The sequence below is a fragment of the Gymnoscopelus braueri genome (genome assembly GCF_963280865.1).
Source record: "Gymnoscopelus braueri genome assembly, chromosome: 21".
Classification (NCBI taxonomy): domain Eukaryota; kingdom Metazoa; phylum Chordata; class Actinopteri; order Myctophiformes; family Myctophidae; genus Gymnoscopelus; species Gymnoscopelus braueri.
This window is the reverse complement of record NC_137623.1, coordinates 22,262,554-22,282,553: the sequence shown is the minus strand read 5'-3', so window position 1 is coordinate 22,282,553 and position 20,000 is coordinate 22,262,554. Positions and strand designations below refer to the sequence as shown.

The following is a 20,000-nucleotide window of genomic DNA, read 5'->3' as shown; positions in this document are numbered from 1 at the left end:
ACAACATTGCAGCCGTTGAGGCTTAGGGCATTTAATCACCGCTGTGCCTGCCCTGCTCTGCAGCTTCAGGCTCATCGCAGACTTGTTTTCTTATTGGCTTCCAACCATAAGCATCACTGGCTTCAAAATGTGTATAATGTGCCAGCCAGCTAAAAAGAATCAGACATGGCCCTAACTGAGTTGTCAGTAAAAATGTTTGACAGATACACATAACTTTGCCTGTAGTTCTTGTGACAGTATATAACCTGACTAGCACTGTAGCTAACACGTTATGACAGGACATAGCGTGAACAGAACTATAGGTAACTGCTCGACTGCAATCACCCAGACTAATACATCACCACCTCCATTTATTGCTGACATTTGGAATCTAAGCCCTCCAACACACTGTAGGCTTCCAGGTGTTCCTCGCCACTTGTGTCTTGCGTTGTCTCTGAGTGAAAGAGAGAGAGAGTTGTAGAGAGAGAGAGCCACCACGAGTCGACGATGATGTAACTCTGTTGACTTTCTGCCAGGCTCCTGCATTGTTTTGGCTTGTTTTTTCCACCCTTTTATTTTTAACAGGCCCCGTCCATTCCACAACCCCCCCCCCCCCCAATTCCCTTTTCCTTATCTCCAAACCGTATGTCGCCAATTGGCAACAGAGCACACAGACGGTCAAGTATGGGTTTGACTTTGGATCACCAAAAAACAGATGCTTGCAGCTGGCCCTGACGCTACGGTGCTGAAATCATGTGCCTCCACCTCCTCCCCGTTTGAAGTCAGGTGCATACCTTTTTGGCCCAAGGTGAGATCCAGATGTCACACTGCATGCAATGACTTGCAGGGTGAAGGTACAGTACGGTACACAGATAGAGGGGAATTTGAGAGGAACCAACCGTTTTTATCACACTGTCAAGAGCGGGTATGTGGACTTAACGTCTGCTATGCAATTGAAATACCAGGGTCTCTCAAAGGACCACCATAACTCAGAGAGTGTACAAATGGAACCAAATGGACCCGTGAGGGTCCATTTGGTTCTGTTTGTACACTCTCAGAGTTACAGACCTTTAAGGGTCCATTTGGAACCTCCTCAAGTAACCCAGAGGGTCCCTGTACCTTTAAGAACCAGTGAGGTACTGTATATCGGAATACAAGGGAACCGTTAAGGAACCGGAATCGTTAAAATCCTAAAGGATCCCAACCCTACCCACTCGCTTGCTCTCCATCAACCATATTCACACAGCGGACATCTAGTTCTAAATAACACTAATACTCAGGCCTGGGAAACACCACCCCGATATTTTTTTGACTGGGGACAGTCAAGATATCCATGGAACAGGAACAGGAAATCCACTCTAAAAAGGGACCTTTTTGCAACACCAACCCTCTCAACATCTTTGCAGCGTATCCCCCTGTTGCAGTATAATGGTATTCCAGTGTTTTGACATCAAAGCCACCAATAACAATGGTCCATCATAAGTGTAAATAATCCCCATTCTTGTGGTAAAATGGGGAATACGTATATTAGATGGGAAATGTGTATATTAGAGATTGATTTGAGGGCCAAAATTGTACTTACAGTACAAAATTGTAACTTGTACTTGTACTTGTACTGTACTTGTAAAGTGAAAGGCAAAAATGAAAAAGTCCTATTAATAATGCAGACTCAGTGGACTCTTTTCCCTCTGATATACTGTACTTCCAAAAAAGCATTGGACTCCTACGCAGAAGCAGTTTGGCAAGTATCACTGACCTGATGTAAGATGTTTGAACTATGCTCCACTAGAGAGAAGTGCCACAGGCTGCGTCCGTGCAATTTCAATGGTCCTAACAGCACAAGGGGGTTAATGTTTAAAAAAGAATGTTCCAATTTCACGTCACATACATTGCCTTCGGGCGAATCGGCAAATCAGACAAGAGAATCAAACCGTTGCGGAGCCTCATAACGAGGTGATGTCTGTCTGTCTAGCCAGAGAGCAAACGCAAGCAACAGGGGCCATAGAAACAATAGGGGCATGGCGACTCAACTAAGCACGTCTTGCTGAATTAAGCCTGGCCTAGTGCAGCTTTGTCATGTAGGAGAAGAACCGTACGCTGAAAAGAGCTCAGACCCTTAGCCATAGTCTGATTCATATACATACATGTGCATTGTGTGCGACAGTGTGATTCTCTGCTTGTTATCAAGGCTGATCAGAGTCACGGTCCATCAGAGCCGTATGTCATAAGGACTTAACCCCCTTCTGTCCCCCCGTGACCCTCAGGATTAGACGCGACCACGGGCGCCACTCTGTGCCTCGCTTGTCCCCTTCGTGTGGTGCTGCCCAACCTCCCCCCAACCAAGCCCGAGCCCCCAAACGCAACCCCAAACACAGCCCCATCCCCCACCACCACAAACAACAAGCGCGGTTGACTGGCAGGTCAACGCATGCCTGTCGTTAACCCCAGGAATTGTCTCCCGAGCCCCTGCAGCCCTCGTTTTGTGTTATACGTCGTGGCAGCTTCTCAAAAAGCACCACTTCAGGGAAGGGTGGCAGAGGCAGTTAAAAGAGGGACGATCTGTGGCCCCTGGGCCCTGGTCGGCGGCCCGTTGGGGTCGTTGGGTTTGATTGATAGCAGATGTGTGGAGACGGCGCAGACCTGCTGCTCCATCCACACAGGATTTGATTGTGTGACTCCAGACACAAGGTGCAATGAAGGCCATGACAAAGAAGGGTTTCTAAGAAAATATCTCACCTGGGTATAAAAGCTTTCTGTGTGTGTGCCTGCCAGTGGGCCCGGCAAGCCATCTCTGTTTCAACTCAACATATGTTTACTATGCCCTATCCATTCACTCCATTATAGTAGAGCAGAAACACACCATATGAGGGAAAAAGACGGTTGAAGACGACGAAACATATTTGATCTGTGTGCATGGATAGTTCAAACAGAAGCACACACAGCGCAGTCCAACCCAACCTGTTTCTTTCTTCTCTTTCCATTCAGAGATCATTCTCAAATTTCTCGCTGGGAGTCGCGGCCCTCGCTATATGTGCCAACAGTATCTAGCTGACCTTGTTTCGTAGGAATAACAGTGGAGCAGCAGGGCCGGGAGCCCACAGAGAGGTATGTGATGGAGCGGCCAAAAGTTGCAACGTTTGAAAAGAGACTCAGAGGGAGAGCTGACGCCGTACAGTACAGTACACGCACTGCCAGGATTAGGAGGTGTGAAAACTAATATGGCGGTCGGGTTAGCATCAGTCTACATCCACCGGGATGAGGATTGATAAGTTACAATATCATTTTCTGTGCCAAGTAATGTGTTAGATTACTCTAGCGCTACTTTCACAACACATCCTGTCTGAGCAAAAATAACTGAACACCAAGCTAACAAACGTGTAGCGGCGTATAGTTAGCTTGCAGATCTGTTCTTTTTCGTGAGCGACACATCCTCCTATAATTTGACAAACCTCTGTGGCCGTCGTGAGAGCAAAAATGTGTGCCCGGTTCTCCTCAGTGGCTGGAGCAATTGATCTGAATTTGCACACAGCCATTGACCATTACCATCTGAACGCAACTGCGAAGCCCGTTTTTCAATGTAATCAAATCTCAGCTTATTATTAGCGTTTATGTGTCAAACAATGGGAGATCACACTGCGCAGGGTTGCCAGGTTTCGCGTGAGAAACAAGCAGCAAGACCTATGAAAACAACTTCAGAGACACGACGACATATCTCAGCTTATTATTAGCGTGTATGTGTCAAACAATGGGAGATCACACTGCGCAAGGTTGCCAGATTTAGCGCGAGAAACAAGCAGCAAGACCTATGAAAACAACTTCAGAGACAGGACGACATCCTACAAGCAACATGGTCTATGAAAAGAAGGCCAAACAAAGCACCTTCACACATATACATTGCCTCTTGGGTGTGTGTGTGTGTGTGTGTGAGTGTGTGGGGGGGTGGGGGTCGCCACGCAACCGAACGGTGTTGTGTGTGTGTGTGTGTGTGTGTGTGTGTGTGTGTGTGTGTGTGTGTGTGTGGGCGGGGGGGGGGGGGACCGGCCACGGGGGAGGCTTCGCCACAATTACATTACACACGATGAAACGCCGTTGACCGCGGGGGGGATGAATCACCTTTATCGTCACATTACCCCGTAAATTCAACTTTATACCAAAGTTGTTTAGCACGACCACACTGAGAGCCTCCGCTCTACCTGATGCTGCCCATCGAGCAACTGTTGCCCTGTTACCAATAATCTCTGCCCCTTCACTTATAACGGCCCATGGGACTATTCACAGCCAGGTGGCTGGCTACCGAGTTGCATGATTGGCTGGCAGGAAGGCTGGCTGGTGCCAACAGCTGCAGACAGCTGTCCTATAACATGGCGTCTCGCAATCATCGCTTCTACTGTGGAGAGACCAGGGCCGGGGGACCGCCATGACACAGCTCATCACACACTACATACTGACACAAACACAAGAAGGAATTTTGTCTGTGTGTGTGTGTGTGTGTGTGCGTATGACTGGTCAAGCGCTTCACTATGTGCTCACCAAAGCCCGTCTTGGCTGAGAGGGCAGCGGCCCGGGCCATTGGGTAGTTATCTCATCTCTCTTGGGTGGGATCCAGGTCTTTAGGAGCAATGATGAGGAGAAGAGGAAATTAAACCACTGGCCTTTGTTGAGGATTTAAGGATCACAGGGCGAGAGAGAGAGAGAGAGAGAGAGAGAGAGAGAGAGAGAGAGAGAGAGACTGTGGGGGTAGGAATTGTGTGAGTCATTTATTGTGTGTGTGAGTGTGTGAAAGCATGCATGTGTATCTACGTGTGTAGGTGTGTGTGTATGTGTGTGCACACGCGCAAGAAAGAGCCCAGTATGTGTGTATTTGTGTGTATTGGGCGGAGTGGGGTCATCCTCTTTTCACAGGCCAACCGTGGAGATATCATCTTCCCAACCTCCGTTCGACCTTGATAAATCCCCTCCTTTGTAACTCAAACCTCCAGAGAGGGCGTTTTTGTTCTTTTTTCTCTTGTGAAGCATACACTGTTGCCACCGATGTTGCTCTTCTTGTTTAGTTATCGCTTGCTGCTATTGTGTGTGTGAGAACAGTGGCACATGACCCTCTCTGACTTGTCTCCTTTTACTCACACGCTTATCAGACAGTAACTATCGTGCACGCCTTCCCCCCCAAACCACATTGTTTAGTTTGTTGTCTGCCTCCGGGCAAGAACTTCACCGGAAGTCTGGCGAGAAATGCGCTAAACTATATAAACTCTTTGATTGATGTTGGCAGGGAAGAACTGAACCGAACTACTCTCACAGATGTGTGCATTGGATTATGTCAAATTCAGCCCTTGTGATCTATGGTACATTGGTCACTGGGTGCGCAGTGAAATCCCGAGTGTTCATTTAATTTAACATCCATGTTCAAAAACAGTCTGCTAAAATAGAATCTTATCTTTACTTGCATAATATCATCATCTTCCGAGTACATAGGCCTACCCCTCACATCCCCACAAGTGGGTTCCACTGAAATGGGTTTCTGAGGGCTGATATGGATTTTTTCCAAAAGTACAAGAATTACAGTATCCTATATGAGAAAGAAACGTTTCTGAACCAGCATTCAGGCCATTTTGAAGAAAGAAAATCGATCTGGCAACTTTTTAATAAAAGTCCAATATAACAGTAAAACACAACAAATACAAAATGCTCCATAATACACCTGTTGTCATGTCTATGATGACCATAAAGTGGTCCTTACAAATTCCCACATTGGGAGGCAAAGTCAATATAAAAACTTCTACTAAATCATCACACAACAAAAATGATATTTGGGCACAGCCTGCCCCATACAGAGTTACTATCATCATGCATTTTGAAAACGTGCCCAACAGTAGAGATAGTGCAGCTTAAACCCTGGTCTGGAAAAGCGCCCAAATTCAAGATGATATGAAGATGATATTCTAATCTGCCCTATAGTATGAAACTGCTTGATTAGTTGACCACCTGAATCTGTCAATTGTCATCTTTTCTTTTGTTATTTGCGAGGAAAATTTCAACTCAAATCACAGACGAATTGTCCGTTTCTGACAACATGAGACCAAAAGAAAAATGACGTCATTATCTCAAAAAGGTTACACATTGCGCTGCCGTTAAAATTATATGTATTATTTTGGCAGGTCATACAACAATTGTGTCTTCGGTACAGTAACCAGAAGACTCGCCCCAAAACACACTCGCCCCCATTTTCTTCCCCCGCGGAACGATCGAATCCGAGCGGTTTTTCTATTCTTCTCTTCGTTTTACTGAGGTTAAGGTTACATAAGTTTAGGGTTAGGTATAGTTTGACTGAGGTTAAGTTTAGGAATAAGGTAAAATGTAGGCATAGTTTACTGAGGTTAAGTCTAGGATAGAATAAGGTTAGGCAGGCTTATTAACCCATTACCTGGAACGCATCTGTGTCACTTTAGATTTCTTTAGGCTATTCAAAAATAGCAGATATACAAGCTCATAGCGCGGCACCGAGTGCCGCGCTATGAACTTGTAGATCTGCTATTTTTGAAAAATCGAGGGGAAAAAAAATTGGGGTTTTTTTTTCAAATTTTTTTTAGGATTTAGAAGACATTTCTAGAATCTTCTCAGGTCTTAAAGGGTTAAAGCATAGTTTACTGAGGTTACTTTTAGGAATACCAGGTGGCGACCGTTACGAGGTCGCCGGTTTTGCCCCGGGGCGACTGTGTTTTGGGGCGAGCGTTCTTATATTGTACGGTAGCACTACTAGCAGCCCGGGCTGGCTGTGCAGTGCATACCATTCAGATGCAATTTAACAGCAGCGGAGCAGCCTAATGGTCAACTGATCATACATAGACAGCGACTCAATCAAACAACAGACAACAACATAATGCGACATCGTTGCCATTTTTCTTCGGTTTTCGGATCGCGATGAAACTCGAGCGGCAACTTTTCTATCATCCGTCTGAGAGCACCTGATAGTCGCCTGCACCACCACTGTGTGTCTGTCTGTCCGACTGCATGTCTGCCTTTCACACGCGTTATAAACTTGTGGCTACACACATTACTACCGCAGTGCATAACGACCTGCTATAACTCTATGATAACGACATGCACAATGTGTATTAATGCATGCATGTGTAATTTGAATGTGAACATACATAACTACCCGGAGACTTCACTTAATAATATGGCACACAGGACAAGAAAGGAGTTACATTTGGCGGATTTACAATCATCGCCTACCTTTTAAACTGAGCACAAAGCGTCGACTTAATTTTCCACTCCTCCCTTTCCTTTGAGGAAAAGTTTCCTAAACGTTATTCCTTTGCAGATTTCATGCGGAGAGAGCCATGATGTCTCGGAACAATCCTCTGATCCATAGCCTCTACTTTTGGAGAGAGCTGCGCTCCGACTTGAATTTCCATACAGAGCTCGCACTCACACACACATACACACTCTCCCAACAGGCACCTACATGTAAACTGAGCCCCTCCAGTGGTGACATCACACATCTCTATGGCAACTCTAGACTCCACCCAGCAAAGAGCTGAACTTACCTGTCTGACTAGCAATATTTTCACATAAGGGACTCCTTAGTTACTTACTCCGATTTCAGACTAGAACAAGCCTTGGATCAAGAAGAATATCATAGATGTATTTGATCGATTTTGACATTTTTATATACGAAAGTAAAAGTCAGACTCGATAAAATACATTCTCGATCCAAGGCTATAGACTAGAACAGTGGTTATCAAACATTTGAATTTAAAAGGACGCCCATAACTCTGAGAGTGTACAAAATGGAACCAAATGGACCCCTTTTGTACACTCTCAGAGTTACAGACCAGTCTATTGGGATTTTGATTGATTGATGATTGAATACTTTATCATTATTATTAACAGTTTGTAAACGATTTTTACAATGATGCTAAAAGGACAACACAAAAAGCCCTAGGGACTTGTTTTCATTGTGGTCCTGTGTATTCAATTCATCGAGACATTTAACGACATACAATAATATACTATAATATCCAAGACATCATCAACACTAGTAGTATATGTACAGTAAACAGTTGGGGGGGGGGGCATTCCTTGAGGAATCCCCTCAAGGAACCCTGAGGGTCCCTGGCCTGTATAGACGCACACACGTATTCTGAATAGACAGATAACACGTATTTGCTGTTGAATAGATGGACAAAATCACAAGCTGTACATGGACAGATGGTGGTGGTGACTGTGTTCTCTGTCCAAGAGACGTGATAGTCATTCATTGATATTTGTTTATCTGCAAGGCCCTCCTTTGAAAATAACCTCTTTATAATCGCATCATTGTTAGTCTGGTCTGTCAGTTTATATCAAACCCACTCTAATGAGTTTGGTTTGTGCTCAGAATACCACAAGTCGAACCTTGTAATAAAATAATTAGACGTATGTCATGCCGCAGGGGGAATTCATTTTTCAGCTTCGAGGCAGCTAAAGAAGAATTGCTTTTAGTTTCAGCATACCAGATACATACATGGTACAATTTACAGTGTGTCCAATTAAAAAAAAATCTTTTTCCTGTTGGAAACTTTACAAAGATGATCACAAACAAATCTATTTGCAAAAGTTGTGACTGCTTTCTGCATTGTTGGTTTTATTCTGTCTTGTTTGTTTCTCTAGTGGTGTAATCTCGGCAATCTCTGTAAACGAGAGCCCACCCTAAGTGTACTTATCCAAGAATGACCATATGTTATTTAATGATTAATGAACACACACACACACACACACACACACACACACACACACACACACACACACACACACACACACACACACACACACACACACACACACACACACACACACACACACACACACACACACACACACACACACACACACAATGATGTTTGTTGTGATTTCGGTTGACAGAATCAATAGGAATAGAACATGCATCTTGTATCATTGTGCACAGACGACAGTCTATCTGATAAAGTCGTTGATGGTCATGGTATCAAGAGTATCAATTATGCTTACGCAGATGAGCGTGATTCACCACATGTACTGGGTCAAACAGATAAAGGTCATAATTCATATCAATATCTGATTCATTGGTTTGGCGTAAAATAGGCCTATATATGCATACAGCAAACAATAATTATGAATTATAAAAGAATACCATGGAAAACATAATTGTTAAGTTTAGCTTAGCAAGTTAATAAAGTTGTTCTTATTTGGTTTCAGTTTTCTGTAAAGCGACTTTGAGTATCTAGAAAAGCGCTATATGAATTGTATTTATTATTACGTTTGCTCAGAAATCATAGTCTTTGCATTGATTTTAAAATAGAATCTCAATCTACACAGTAAAACCTCCAGTGTTCATGTATCCATACTCACACTCCACAGAGTGTACAAATGTAAACAAAATGATAAGGGTTCATTTGTTTACATAATTTTGTACACTCTCAGAGCACTGAGGATTTTACTGCGTAATCTAAATAAGCCTGCTAGAACAGCAGAAAATACTTCTATTGTGCAATGCTCTGTATACCTTTGGCCTGAGCCTCTCCCTAGTTTGGTGCCCAGATCACCTTCACCTCTTATTGTTTTGGCTATAAATCCAAATGACCTCCTCCTTTGTCTCCTCTGACCCGATGTAAACATACAGGTGAGACAAAGGTCCACCTAACTCAACTGACCCGCTTTCCACTCTTTCTTGTCCACCGGCCTAACGAAAAGAATAGCATATAAGCAAGTCATGCCTTTTGTTGTGAAAACACTATACACTGTGGCACATTCCAATACAGAGACTAATGTATGACACATCCAAGTCTCCCTGAAGTGACATACTCTAATAAGCATGTGCAATTATAGTGATCCTACCACAGACGCAACTCACTGCTTTGCAGGCCGACGTAAACCCTGAACCGTCTGTGGTTCCATGTGTTTCCTACTTCTGCAGAAAAACAGCAACTGATAATCTCAGCGTGGCTGGAGGAGAATGTGACAGGCTGATTTATAGAGCGGCGGTGGCCCTCCCTTTCTTATCCTATGGCTAAAACAAGAGGAAATGGTTTCACGATTGGACTGTCGCCTCGGCCTGGAATGGAAAATACAAAATGAGCTGTGATGACCGAAGAAGAGAAGCCATCTTTATGTTCACTAGTGAGTTTGGAATGATCGGCTACTGATCCTGCACAACATTATCCTCAGAGAGTGTACAAATGCAACCAAATGGACCCATAACTCTCCGAGTTACAAACCCATAAGGTCCCATTCGGTTCCTAACTATCAATCTGCTAAATGCCTAAATTGTAAATGGTATCAATCATTTGACTAGGGACTCCCTGGAACGCCCTCAAGGACCCCTGGGGGTCCCCAGACCCTACTTTGAGAACCATTGGTCCATGATGTATCGATGACATATGAGTCCAAATTTGGGCAAGGTTTCAACCCAATGAAAAATACATCATTTCAAGTAATATGAAACCTTAGACATAAATGTGTGGAGGTACTACGTTGACTTGACATACTGGCAATTTGCACTGATCTGTCCAGCGCTTTGCAAAATTAGCTCTGGAAAAACACACACACAGACAGACACTCTTATAGATGGCTATAGCCTCCTACAAAGCCACGCCATAAAAAAAGACCATGTGAGCACCACCCAACAGTAACAACAAGAACAGCAACAAAAAAAAACAACAACAGCAATGACAGTGACAACAACAACAACGGCAAGAACAACAATGTAGTGTTCCCAGCAGTGTTGTTTCGTCGACCAAAACTATGACGAAGAATGTTCGTCGACTACCTTTTTTCACTGACGAAAACTAAATAAAAAACTAACCTACGATGACTAAAACTAAGACTAAATATATTGACAATTTCGTCAAGACATTTTTTTTTTTGAATGAGGGACGAGTGGAGAAGAGATCCAGTAGAACTAAAAGTCATTTTATGTTTGGTTGCGCACGAGTGTTGCACTCTGAAAATAGCAGATCTACAAGCTCACAACACGTCGCGCTGCGACCAGGCCTGGAATTTTGTCATTTTAGGGGCAAAACCACTTCGCCTTTGGTGTTGTCCATTTCTTGAGGGCACAAAGGCCAAATGCCAGGGCAGGAAGGCCATCAAATAAAACAAGATTTTAGCCCACTTGAAAGAATTAATTGAATTTAAGGGTTAAGGATGATTTTAAATGTAATATGTAAACTATCTGCAGTGAAATAAATAAATTATGGTATTTACAATCTGATCCATGCTCAGCCCTGCACCAATCAAAGTTACTGAATTGGTTTAAAGATGGGGACTCAGGGGAGTTAAGAATTCAGAATCTCAACAAAAGACAAAGTGTCTACATGACAAGAAAGAGACACTGGTGTCTACATATTGACAAGAAAGAAAGTGGTACAGTCAGTTGGGCATTAAGGCCACTGTGGCCTCAGGGCGTGCACATTTTTTGAGGGGCACAAGGCCAAACTGAAAAACTGAAATTCCTGCCCTGGCTGCGACGCGTTGTGAGCTTGTAGATCGGATATTTTCAGCATAGAACCAAGTGTAAAATCAGCCACTACGATGCCATCAAGGCCCGCCAAAAAAAATGTTTTTGTCGACTAAATCAATAAAACAAAACCAAAATTTGCTGTCAAAATCAACACTGGTTCCCAGTGGACCCTGCGTTCTCCCCAGCCACTGACCTGCTCTCTGAGCCTCTCCTGGTGGCCCATGATGGCCGAGGCGTGGTGAGGGTACTTCTGCTTCAGGTGTTCCAGGAAGGCCTCCCTCTTCTTGTCCATCTCCGGCGGCTGCATGGCCAGGATCTCCCGGGAGCTGCGGGCTCCCCCTACCGTGTGCCTGCGCGGGAGGGTGCGGCTGGCTCTGGGGTCTGCGCGGGACGGGGACGACGTCCCATTGGGGGAGGCCTGCCTGCGGCCAAGGTGCTCGGCGTCCTCGGGGGAGGTCACCTTCAGGTTGCTTTTGTTTTGCTCTGAGGGGACAGAGGGGGGTAATGATCAATACACACATACTGTACTGCTGTTTTGCCATCAACACCGAGTGTGTGTGTGTGTGTGTGTGTGCGTGCGTGTGTGTGTGTGCGTGCGTGCGTGCGTGCCTGCGTGCGTGGCTACAGTATGTGTTGTTGGTCTATATATACAGTAGTTCATGCAGAGGGCAACTTAGCCAAATAGAGGACAAGTGAAACGCCGTTTGAGACCAAACTCCAAAAGCAGGAGTCTTACCAAAAAATAGTAGGAATTCAGATTGCTTGCTAAAGGTTAATTAATACACTTCTTTATGAAGTGTATTTAAGGGGCGGAAAGAGAAAAAAAAACATATTCATAAACAAAAAAACATATAAAAAATCACACCCTGTGTGAAGTGGGCGGTGTCTTGCTAGCTAATCACAATACTGAATGGAGTCAACCAATCATGTACAAAAAATAAATACATTTATTGAAACACTCTTTATGATGGACGAAACCATAACTTAAAAAAAACTAATTTATGTTTTTTTTAAAGTTATGGTTTCTTATATAGGGCTATGCACATGTGTCATGTGACACTGGCCAATCACAGTCCTGAATAGACTGTGATTGGCCAATCACGGTGCAGGGTTAGGCGGGGTACTTTTTGGCCAATCACAGCGCAGGATAATTGTACAAATATCCAAACCTCACTTATAGGGGCGGTTTCACCGCCCAAAAAAGGATGTTGATATTTCTTCCAGAGGTGCTGCTACATCATTTGATACACAGTAGACTTGCCTGACATACTGATGATGTTTTTTTAGATGATTTCTTCAGCCTTTCTGCTTTATTTTGATAGTGACAGTGAGAGAGAGGCGGTGGACTGACAGAGGAATGACACATATCACACAGTCCGGCTGATGGCCAGGAGTCAAACTGGGGACACGCTGAAGAAGGCATTTTGTGCCCATGTGGTATGCACCCTAACCTTTCCGCTATCGGGGCGTCCCACTGCTGTCGCATATTTCCGAGATCAATTCCCAATTGAACGTGTCTGACACTATATTGGAGACGGAAATGCTAAACTAACCCAGCTGTTCAACGCTCATCTCCGCCTCATCCAGCCTGGGCTGATAGTCAATATCTGTCTCTCCTGGAGATGCTGTCCAGAGCATCTGTTTGTACACCCGAGGTCTTGTGAAACATCCAAACAGAGCAGACACTGCCAAAACTGCAGTCTGCTGAGTTAGACACATTGGGGGAGAAATGTTGTTTCTTAAGCGGGATGTTTTCAATGAGTTTCTGTGGCACAACTTCACTAACATGGAATAACACTCTCAAGGGGGGGATTCCAGTCTTCCCGAAGTTAGACATGATGATTGCATGCACGTGTCCATAACGTCATAACTATCTGGTGAGAGAGGGTAACCAATGTGTCTGATCAAAAACATACTTCACAATCTTAATTGGGCCAGAGAGAGACAATTATCCTGCTGTTTTATTTTTTTAGCCAAAGATTTCTGCTAACAGAAAATAAGTCACTTTGAAGAAGGACATTCGATTTGAAAGCACAACGAGGACTAATTAAAATCAACTCCTTGGGCACAAATCTCCTTTTTGGACTCCATTATCCCTTCATAAATCAATCAGTGCCCGGGGGGTGCCGCCATAACACAGGAAATCAATTTGAATACAAGGCTACTGCTTGTGACTTAGGAATGGCATTGGCAGTGAAAGTAAACAACAATGGGACTAAAGGTGCATTCAGAGAAGAGAAGAAAAGAAAAGAAAAGAAAGGAAAAGAGAAGAGAAGAGAAGAGAAGAGAAGAGAAGAGAAGAGAAGAGAAGAGAAGAGAAGAGAAGAGAAGAGAAGAGAAGAGAAGAGAAGAGAAGAGAAGAGAGTAAGCCCATAAAAAAGAGACGAACGAGTATGGAGGTAAAGGGCGTAGAAGGAGGGAGAGAAGGCGGGGTGAGCTGCTGGAGTGTGAAACAGGGAGAGAGAGCAATAAAGCAAGCTGCTCTGCCTTGTTTTCTAGCAGGCAGGTGGAGCCATAATGTGTAGCTTTCAGAGGGTAATGGTGGAAAATAATGGACCTCTTTACTGGGGAGTTCAGGTCCTCCGCATTTATCTACCTAGGTCAAACAGTCCATAGGGGATAGGTCTTTTGGCCTTAGTTTGCAGATGGTTTTACGTCTTTTTTGAAAGCATGCACTAAACTAGAGAATTACAAAAATTACAATTTATTATTTATCTCAAAAGTGTACTACGAGGGGGAAATGTTCAGAGGTGAACATTTCTTTATGGACTTCATAAATGATACAATTGTTATGAAACACATTTTGGAAAACAGACACAGTGACACAGAAGCGGTGACATGTTTAACGTCCGTTTGAGTACAAATCTTATCACAGTCACGTCTCTCAAACTGAAAGACGGCTGTTAAGACGAGCAAACAGGAAGAAATCAGTTTCCACAAGTGCAAATTTTCCTGGATGAGTTAAGCAAATTGGCAATAATGTGTTTGAGAACGTAGCAAGCACTGGAGATGGTGGTAAGCCATGAAACATATTCTCCTTGTCTCGTCTGCAACACACCTCCCCATCCCCCATCCATACCCCGCTCAAGTTCAGAGCCACAGCGCGTCTCATGTACTTCCAAGCGCTATTTTTAAACTGCCAAACTGTTTCTCCGCCGCTAACAAAGTTACCCTGTAGCTTCACACACAGGCAAACAGGCAAAAAATGTCCAAAGGAAACTATCTCCTATCCATTGGCCGGCGCTGCTTGATTTACCTTCCTCAAGTGGACAACAGTCTTTCCCTTCATCTCCAACCGGTTCCTCCATTGTGCCTTGAGATCAGAACCCGGGCCGTTACAGAGAACTGGACCGGACAGAGAGAGCGAGGCAGCTATAGGAAGGATCAGCAACCAGGGCCACGCTTACTGCTGGCTTTCAAATTCCAGACGTGGCTGACGTGGAATAAGGGGGGCTTGAGATATGCCCCTGCCCCACAGCCCCCAGGGGTAGACTGCTAGGGATTTAGAAAGTCAACTGCATTCCAGGACACAGATCAACAAGACCCCCACCCCACCCCTAAGGCGAATGGCGAATGTTCCTGACCGAGTGAGTGAGGATGTGTTCATGAACAGAGAGAGAGACACACACAGACAGACAGACAGACAGACAGACAGACAGACAGACAGACAGACAGACAGACAGAGCATATTAAAAGAAGGTATTGCCTCGACACATGCTATTACTCATCTTAAATCTAGGCCCCCTTCCCCCCTAGACACAACAGGTGTCAGTCAAGCAGTCTGACATTGAGAAAGACATTAACACAACGCCAGTACACGGCAACATCCTGAGTGTCAACTTAACTTCATTTTTACACTTGAATCCTAGGCGTCCCTATTCTGGCCATGTCATAATAGGCACAAATAGATGAACATTTGGTGAGAATAGGTGAACATTTGGTGAAAATAGCAGATCTACAACCTTGTACGCTTGTAGATCGAGCTTGTACATGGGCGATTTTTGCGTGGTGTGCAGTATATGGGGTTTAAGTGGTTCAACTTACACTCAGGATTTTGCGGTGTGCACACACTCATACAAACAGTCTGGTCTTTGTAATGGTGGTGTCTGTGTGAGCCATGTCTCATGTGTAAAGCCTCAATCCCAGAACCCCCCCGTCGAGAGGCCCATAGACCCCAGCCGGCATGTACTGAAAATGTGTGTCATAACCTACTTTTGAGCGATGTCCAAAATGTGCAATGCACGTGGCATTCAGCTGATCTACGGCACAACAACAGCACTAACAAAATGAGCGTGCTTTCTAAGTACTGGACATTATTATCATGTTATCTTGAATGTGACAGCGGGAAACCGCATACTGGCTTCACGTGGACGTTTGTGAAAATGTGTGCGTTTGTCTACAAACATGGCTTCTGGCTTCTCATATCTTATGCAAACATGTCAGTATATACCAAAACATGTCACCCACGGCTGTATTTAAGTGTGACTGATTAGCCAAAATGTTAGACAGACCCCGATAAAGACGTTCTGGGTCGATACGCGTTGGTCAGATTTTGTTGCTCTCTTGCTCAAAATAAATCCTACAATTTTTTCACCAAAGACGGAGTGCCTTGGAATTATTTTCTTTGCAAGTCTGCAGTCCACACCTTTAGGGAATTAAGCGGTACTTCTTTGAAAACCCTTTGTCAGTATATACATGTCTGTATGTTTGTGTGTGCTGGTTCTTTTTTTGTGCGTTGGTGGTAGTGGCGGTGGGGTGTGGGGGGTGGGGCCAAGGGGTGCACGCGAGGCTGCATGCACACGTACGTCTGTGTGTGTCCATTTATCAGCAGCTGCCGATGTTAAGTAGAACAATGGGAAAAGGCACAAGAGGGCTTTATGGTCTGAAAATTGACAGCAATTGACATATCTTCACAGGGAAAACGTGAGCGGATCAATGGCCTAGTTACTTTGCGGGCCATGTAATTGAAAGTGGTTGGTGGAGCGCACGAACAAACACAATGGAGCAGGCGGCAGCTGACAGATAATGTCTAACATATGGACACAAGTCTGCTTCCACTCACCCACACACATACTCAGACTGTTAGCCACAATAGGCAGATAGTTGCCCGGCCAACGAAACGGACCTGAATCGTGCCGTTTAGTTATATGTGATCCCAATGGTGGACAGTAACTAAGTACATTTACTCAAGTACTGTACTTAAATACAATTTTGAGGTATTTTTTGCTTTCAATACTTTTACCTCTACTCTATTACATTTCAGAGGCAAATATTATACTTTTACTCCACTACAATTATTTGAAAACTTTAGTTACTAGTTACTTTGTTGATTTTAATCATTATTACACAACACACATTACCCACTTCAGCCCTATATACATTCCGGCCATTTGAAAATAGCCGATCTACAAGCTTACAACGCGTTGCGATGCGACACATTGTGAGCTTGTAGATCTGCAATTTTCAAAAGATTTGTATACATTTGAAAACTTCTGAAATGGGACATTCTGCATAATGAGTACTTTTATTTTTGTACTTTAAGTATATTTTGATACCAATACTTTAGCTCAATAACATTTTGATTACCGGACTTTTACTTGAGTGTTTCTACATATTGCATTATTGATACTTTTACTTCAGTAACAAAAATTGAGTACTTTTCCCACCACTGTATGCATGCATGGAGGCCGTTTGCTCTAAGAATATGACCCCGGGATTTACAAGGTGTTACACTAAGCTGGGAATATTTAAGATGGCTTTCATATTGTCTTGGGTATGCTGTTGCCATAGAAATAGTATTAAAATCCTATTTTCAGTTTCACAAGGAATTTGGCCTTGGTGAGGGGGTGCATGCGTTAGTAGTAAACAGCAACAGAAGTTTGCATATCATCGCTATTGTATGTCCAAAACGTTACCCTTCGGGAAACTGAAAAATGGATCCCATGGACATTTTTTTTTTTTTTCAAAAACAGATCTACAAGCTCAGAATGTGTCGCATCTTGACGTGTTGTGAGTTTGTAGATCGGCAATTTTTTTGCTACTTTTGTACAACACGTATAAGTGTAAAATTGGGCTTTACTTGAAAGAGATGAAACACGGAGATATAAGGTTTCTGTCAGACCAAAATATACATGTGTTATGAATTATGACCTTTATATGCTTGACCCAGTACATCCATGTGTTGAATCACTCTCATCTGCGTAAGCACATACTGATGCCCTTGATACCATGACCATCAACTACTTTATCAGATAGACGTCTGTTGTCAATGATACGAGATGCATGTTCTATTCCTATTCATTCTGTTCCTGTCCTTGTCTCATATCTTCTGGTCACGTCATGTGTCCAATACTGTATACTGTATATTCTCTATGTGTGTATTAAACTTCAGAACTTGCCGTGTGATTGATACTGCCTGGTGCCGTCTTGTTCTGCGCGCACGCGACTCAACTGAAACATCACTCACCACCCTTAGTTATAGATGGAGACTCTTAAGGGACCACATGGTTAGTCAACCGAAATCACAACAATATGTGTGCATGTGTCTAGCACAGTGGTGTAAAGTAACTAAGTACATTTACTCAAGTACTGTACTTAAGTACGATTTTGAGGTACTTTTGCTTTACTGGAGTATTTCCACTTTTCAGTACTTTTACTTCTATTCCACTACAGAGGGAAATATTGTGCTTTTTACTCCACTACAATTATTTGAAAACTTTAGTTAATAGTTACTTTGTAGATTTTGATTACTATTACAAAACATACATTAACCACTTCAGCCCTACATGCATTTTGGCCAGCAGATCTACAAGCTGACAATGTGTCACGCATTGTGAGCTTGTAGATCTGCTATTTTCCAAAGATTTGTATACATTTGAAAACTTGAAATGGGACATTCTGCATAATGAGTACTTTTACTTTTGGTGCTTTAAGTGCATTTTGATACCAATACTTTTGTACTTTTACTCAAGTAAATTTTGAATACCGGATTTCACTATAATAACTTCACTACAATAATAAGTAAAACATTTGAGTACTTTTTCCACCACTGGTTTGCATGCATTCCTCCACCGTCCGTGTGTTGAGTGGGAGTACAGGTAGGCCTACAGTATGTAATGCACATTGTAAAGTGATTTGGATAAAGATGCTATATGAATGCAATTTACTTTAAAGGATAGAGAATAATAGCCACAGAAAAATGTTACCAGGATGAAGTCATTGTTTGGGAACATTCATGAGTCACTTGTGAACAGATGTGTTAGTCTATGTTCCAGCTATCCTGCATTGTCTATCTATCGTCTAGCAACCTATTCATGCACTGCACATTGTCAATGGGGAAATTACTTATATTCTACATGAGACATTGTCAATTACATACGGTAGGCAACTAAATGCAATAGTCAGTATAGTTCAGCAAGTGCCCTACTTATCCAGTTTAGTGTGTGTAGAGCTTTTGTTGGCAGATAGGAGATAGTTTCCTTATCTATATGACACGTGCCACATCACAAATACAACTGGGTTAGAGAAAACGTATGTCTATCAGTGGGTTTCTGTTATTCATTTGTCAAATGATACCAAACAAATCTGATTAACTCACAAATTTTGTATTCTTATGATGATGACATATTTCATGTTTTCATTTTGAGGACAGGACTTTAAGATTTTATACTGTATACAAAAGCCAGACACATTTACAGATGTACAGTCTGTCAAAGAGGGAAATCCAGTACAGTACACTTTAATTTAGCTCAGAAAGTGAATGGAAAAAAATGTGCAGTCATCAAATTCCAACTATCACAACTGAAAGACATTATTCTCGACAATTTCCCAGCCATCATTCCAACCAAACCAGTTTGTTTTCTCTGGCTTAAAACTTCAAACTCAATCACCACCTCTGGTCCAAACAACCTGCCCTGCTTCACTTTTACTGTCAACATTCCAAGCCAAAAATGACATATCCACTTTCAGGGTGTCACATGGGAGCAGGAAGTGCATCGTACCTCAGTCCAATAACCAAAGAATGTCGCTCTCTCTCTCTCTCTCTCTCTCTCTCTCTCTCTCTCTCTCTCTCTCTCTCTGTCTCTCTCTCTCTCTCCCAGCTGCTGGTGCAACGGTAACGATAGTCCTCTCAGTTAAAAGACAACATGCAGCACTTGCCTACGTACACCCAGGTCTTGTGAGGGGCCATGGCCTTGTGTTGTCTCCAGTTACTCTGTGTGCTTGTCATTTATTTATGGAGGAATGTATCCTAGTGCGCACTCCCACTCTCCCCTACTATTACTTTCCCATAACTATGCAGTAAGACACAAAGCCCTGTTGTGTGCTATAAAAGCAAGGCCCACAGAGTGATACCATGAGCCTGTGAATAGCGATTACACAGAACAACACTGGTACAGTATCAAACAGTGTGTTCATTATGGAAATATTGGACGCGGAGTACATCGGAGTTCAACTATCAGCTGCTCCGCTTTCAATTGCCTGTAATGTGAAGGATGCGGTGTACTGTAAATCTGATTAGAATAAAATTAACATGCAGACAAGT

General features: G+C 43.3%; 1 protein-coding gene across 10 annotated transcripts in view; it reads right to left on the bottom strand.

The window, feature by feature from the left end:
- The window catches only part of kiaa1217 (KIAA1217 ortholog), a 165,732-nt gene that overhangs the window by 61,663 nt on the left and 84,069 nt on the right, over nt 1-20,000 (bottom strand). For 7 of the 10 annotated variants that reach the window (XM_080417701.1, XM_080417695.1, XM_080417697.1 and 4 more), the window contains exon 2: nt 11,652-11,941. In XM_080417701.1, the coding sequence (XP_080273827.1) occupies nt 11,652-11,941 (290 nt within the window). Of the gene's footprint in view, nt 1-7,212; nt 7,425-11,651; nt 11,942-20,000 lie in introns of those variants that run through there. The other 3 variants (XM_080417704.1, XM_080417705.1, XM_080417706.1) reach the window with 2 other exon arrangements.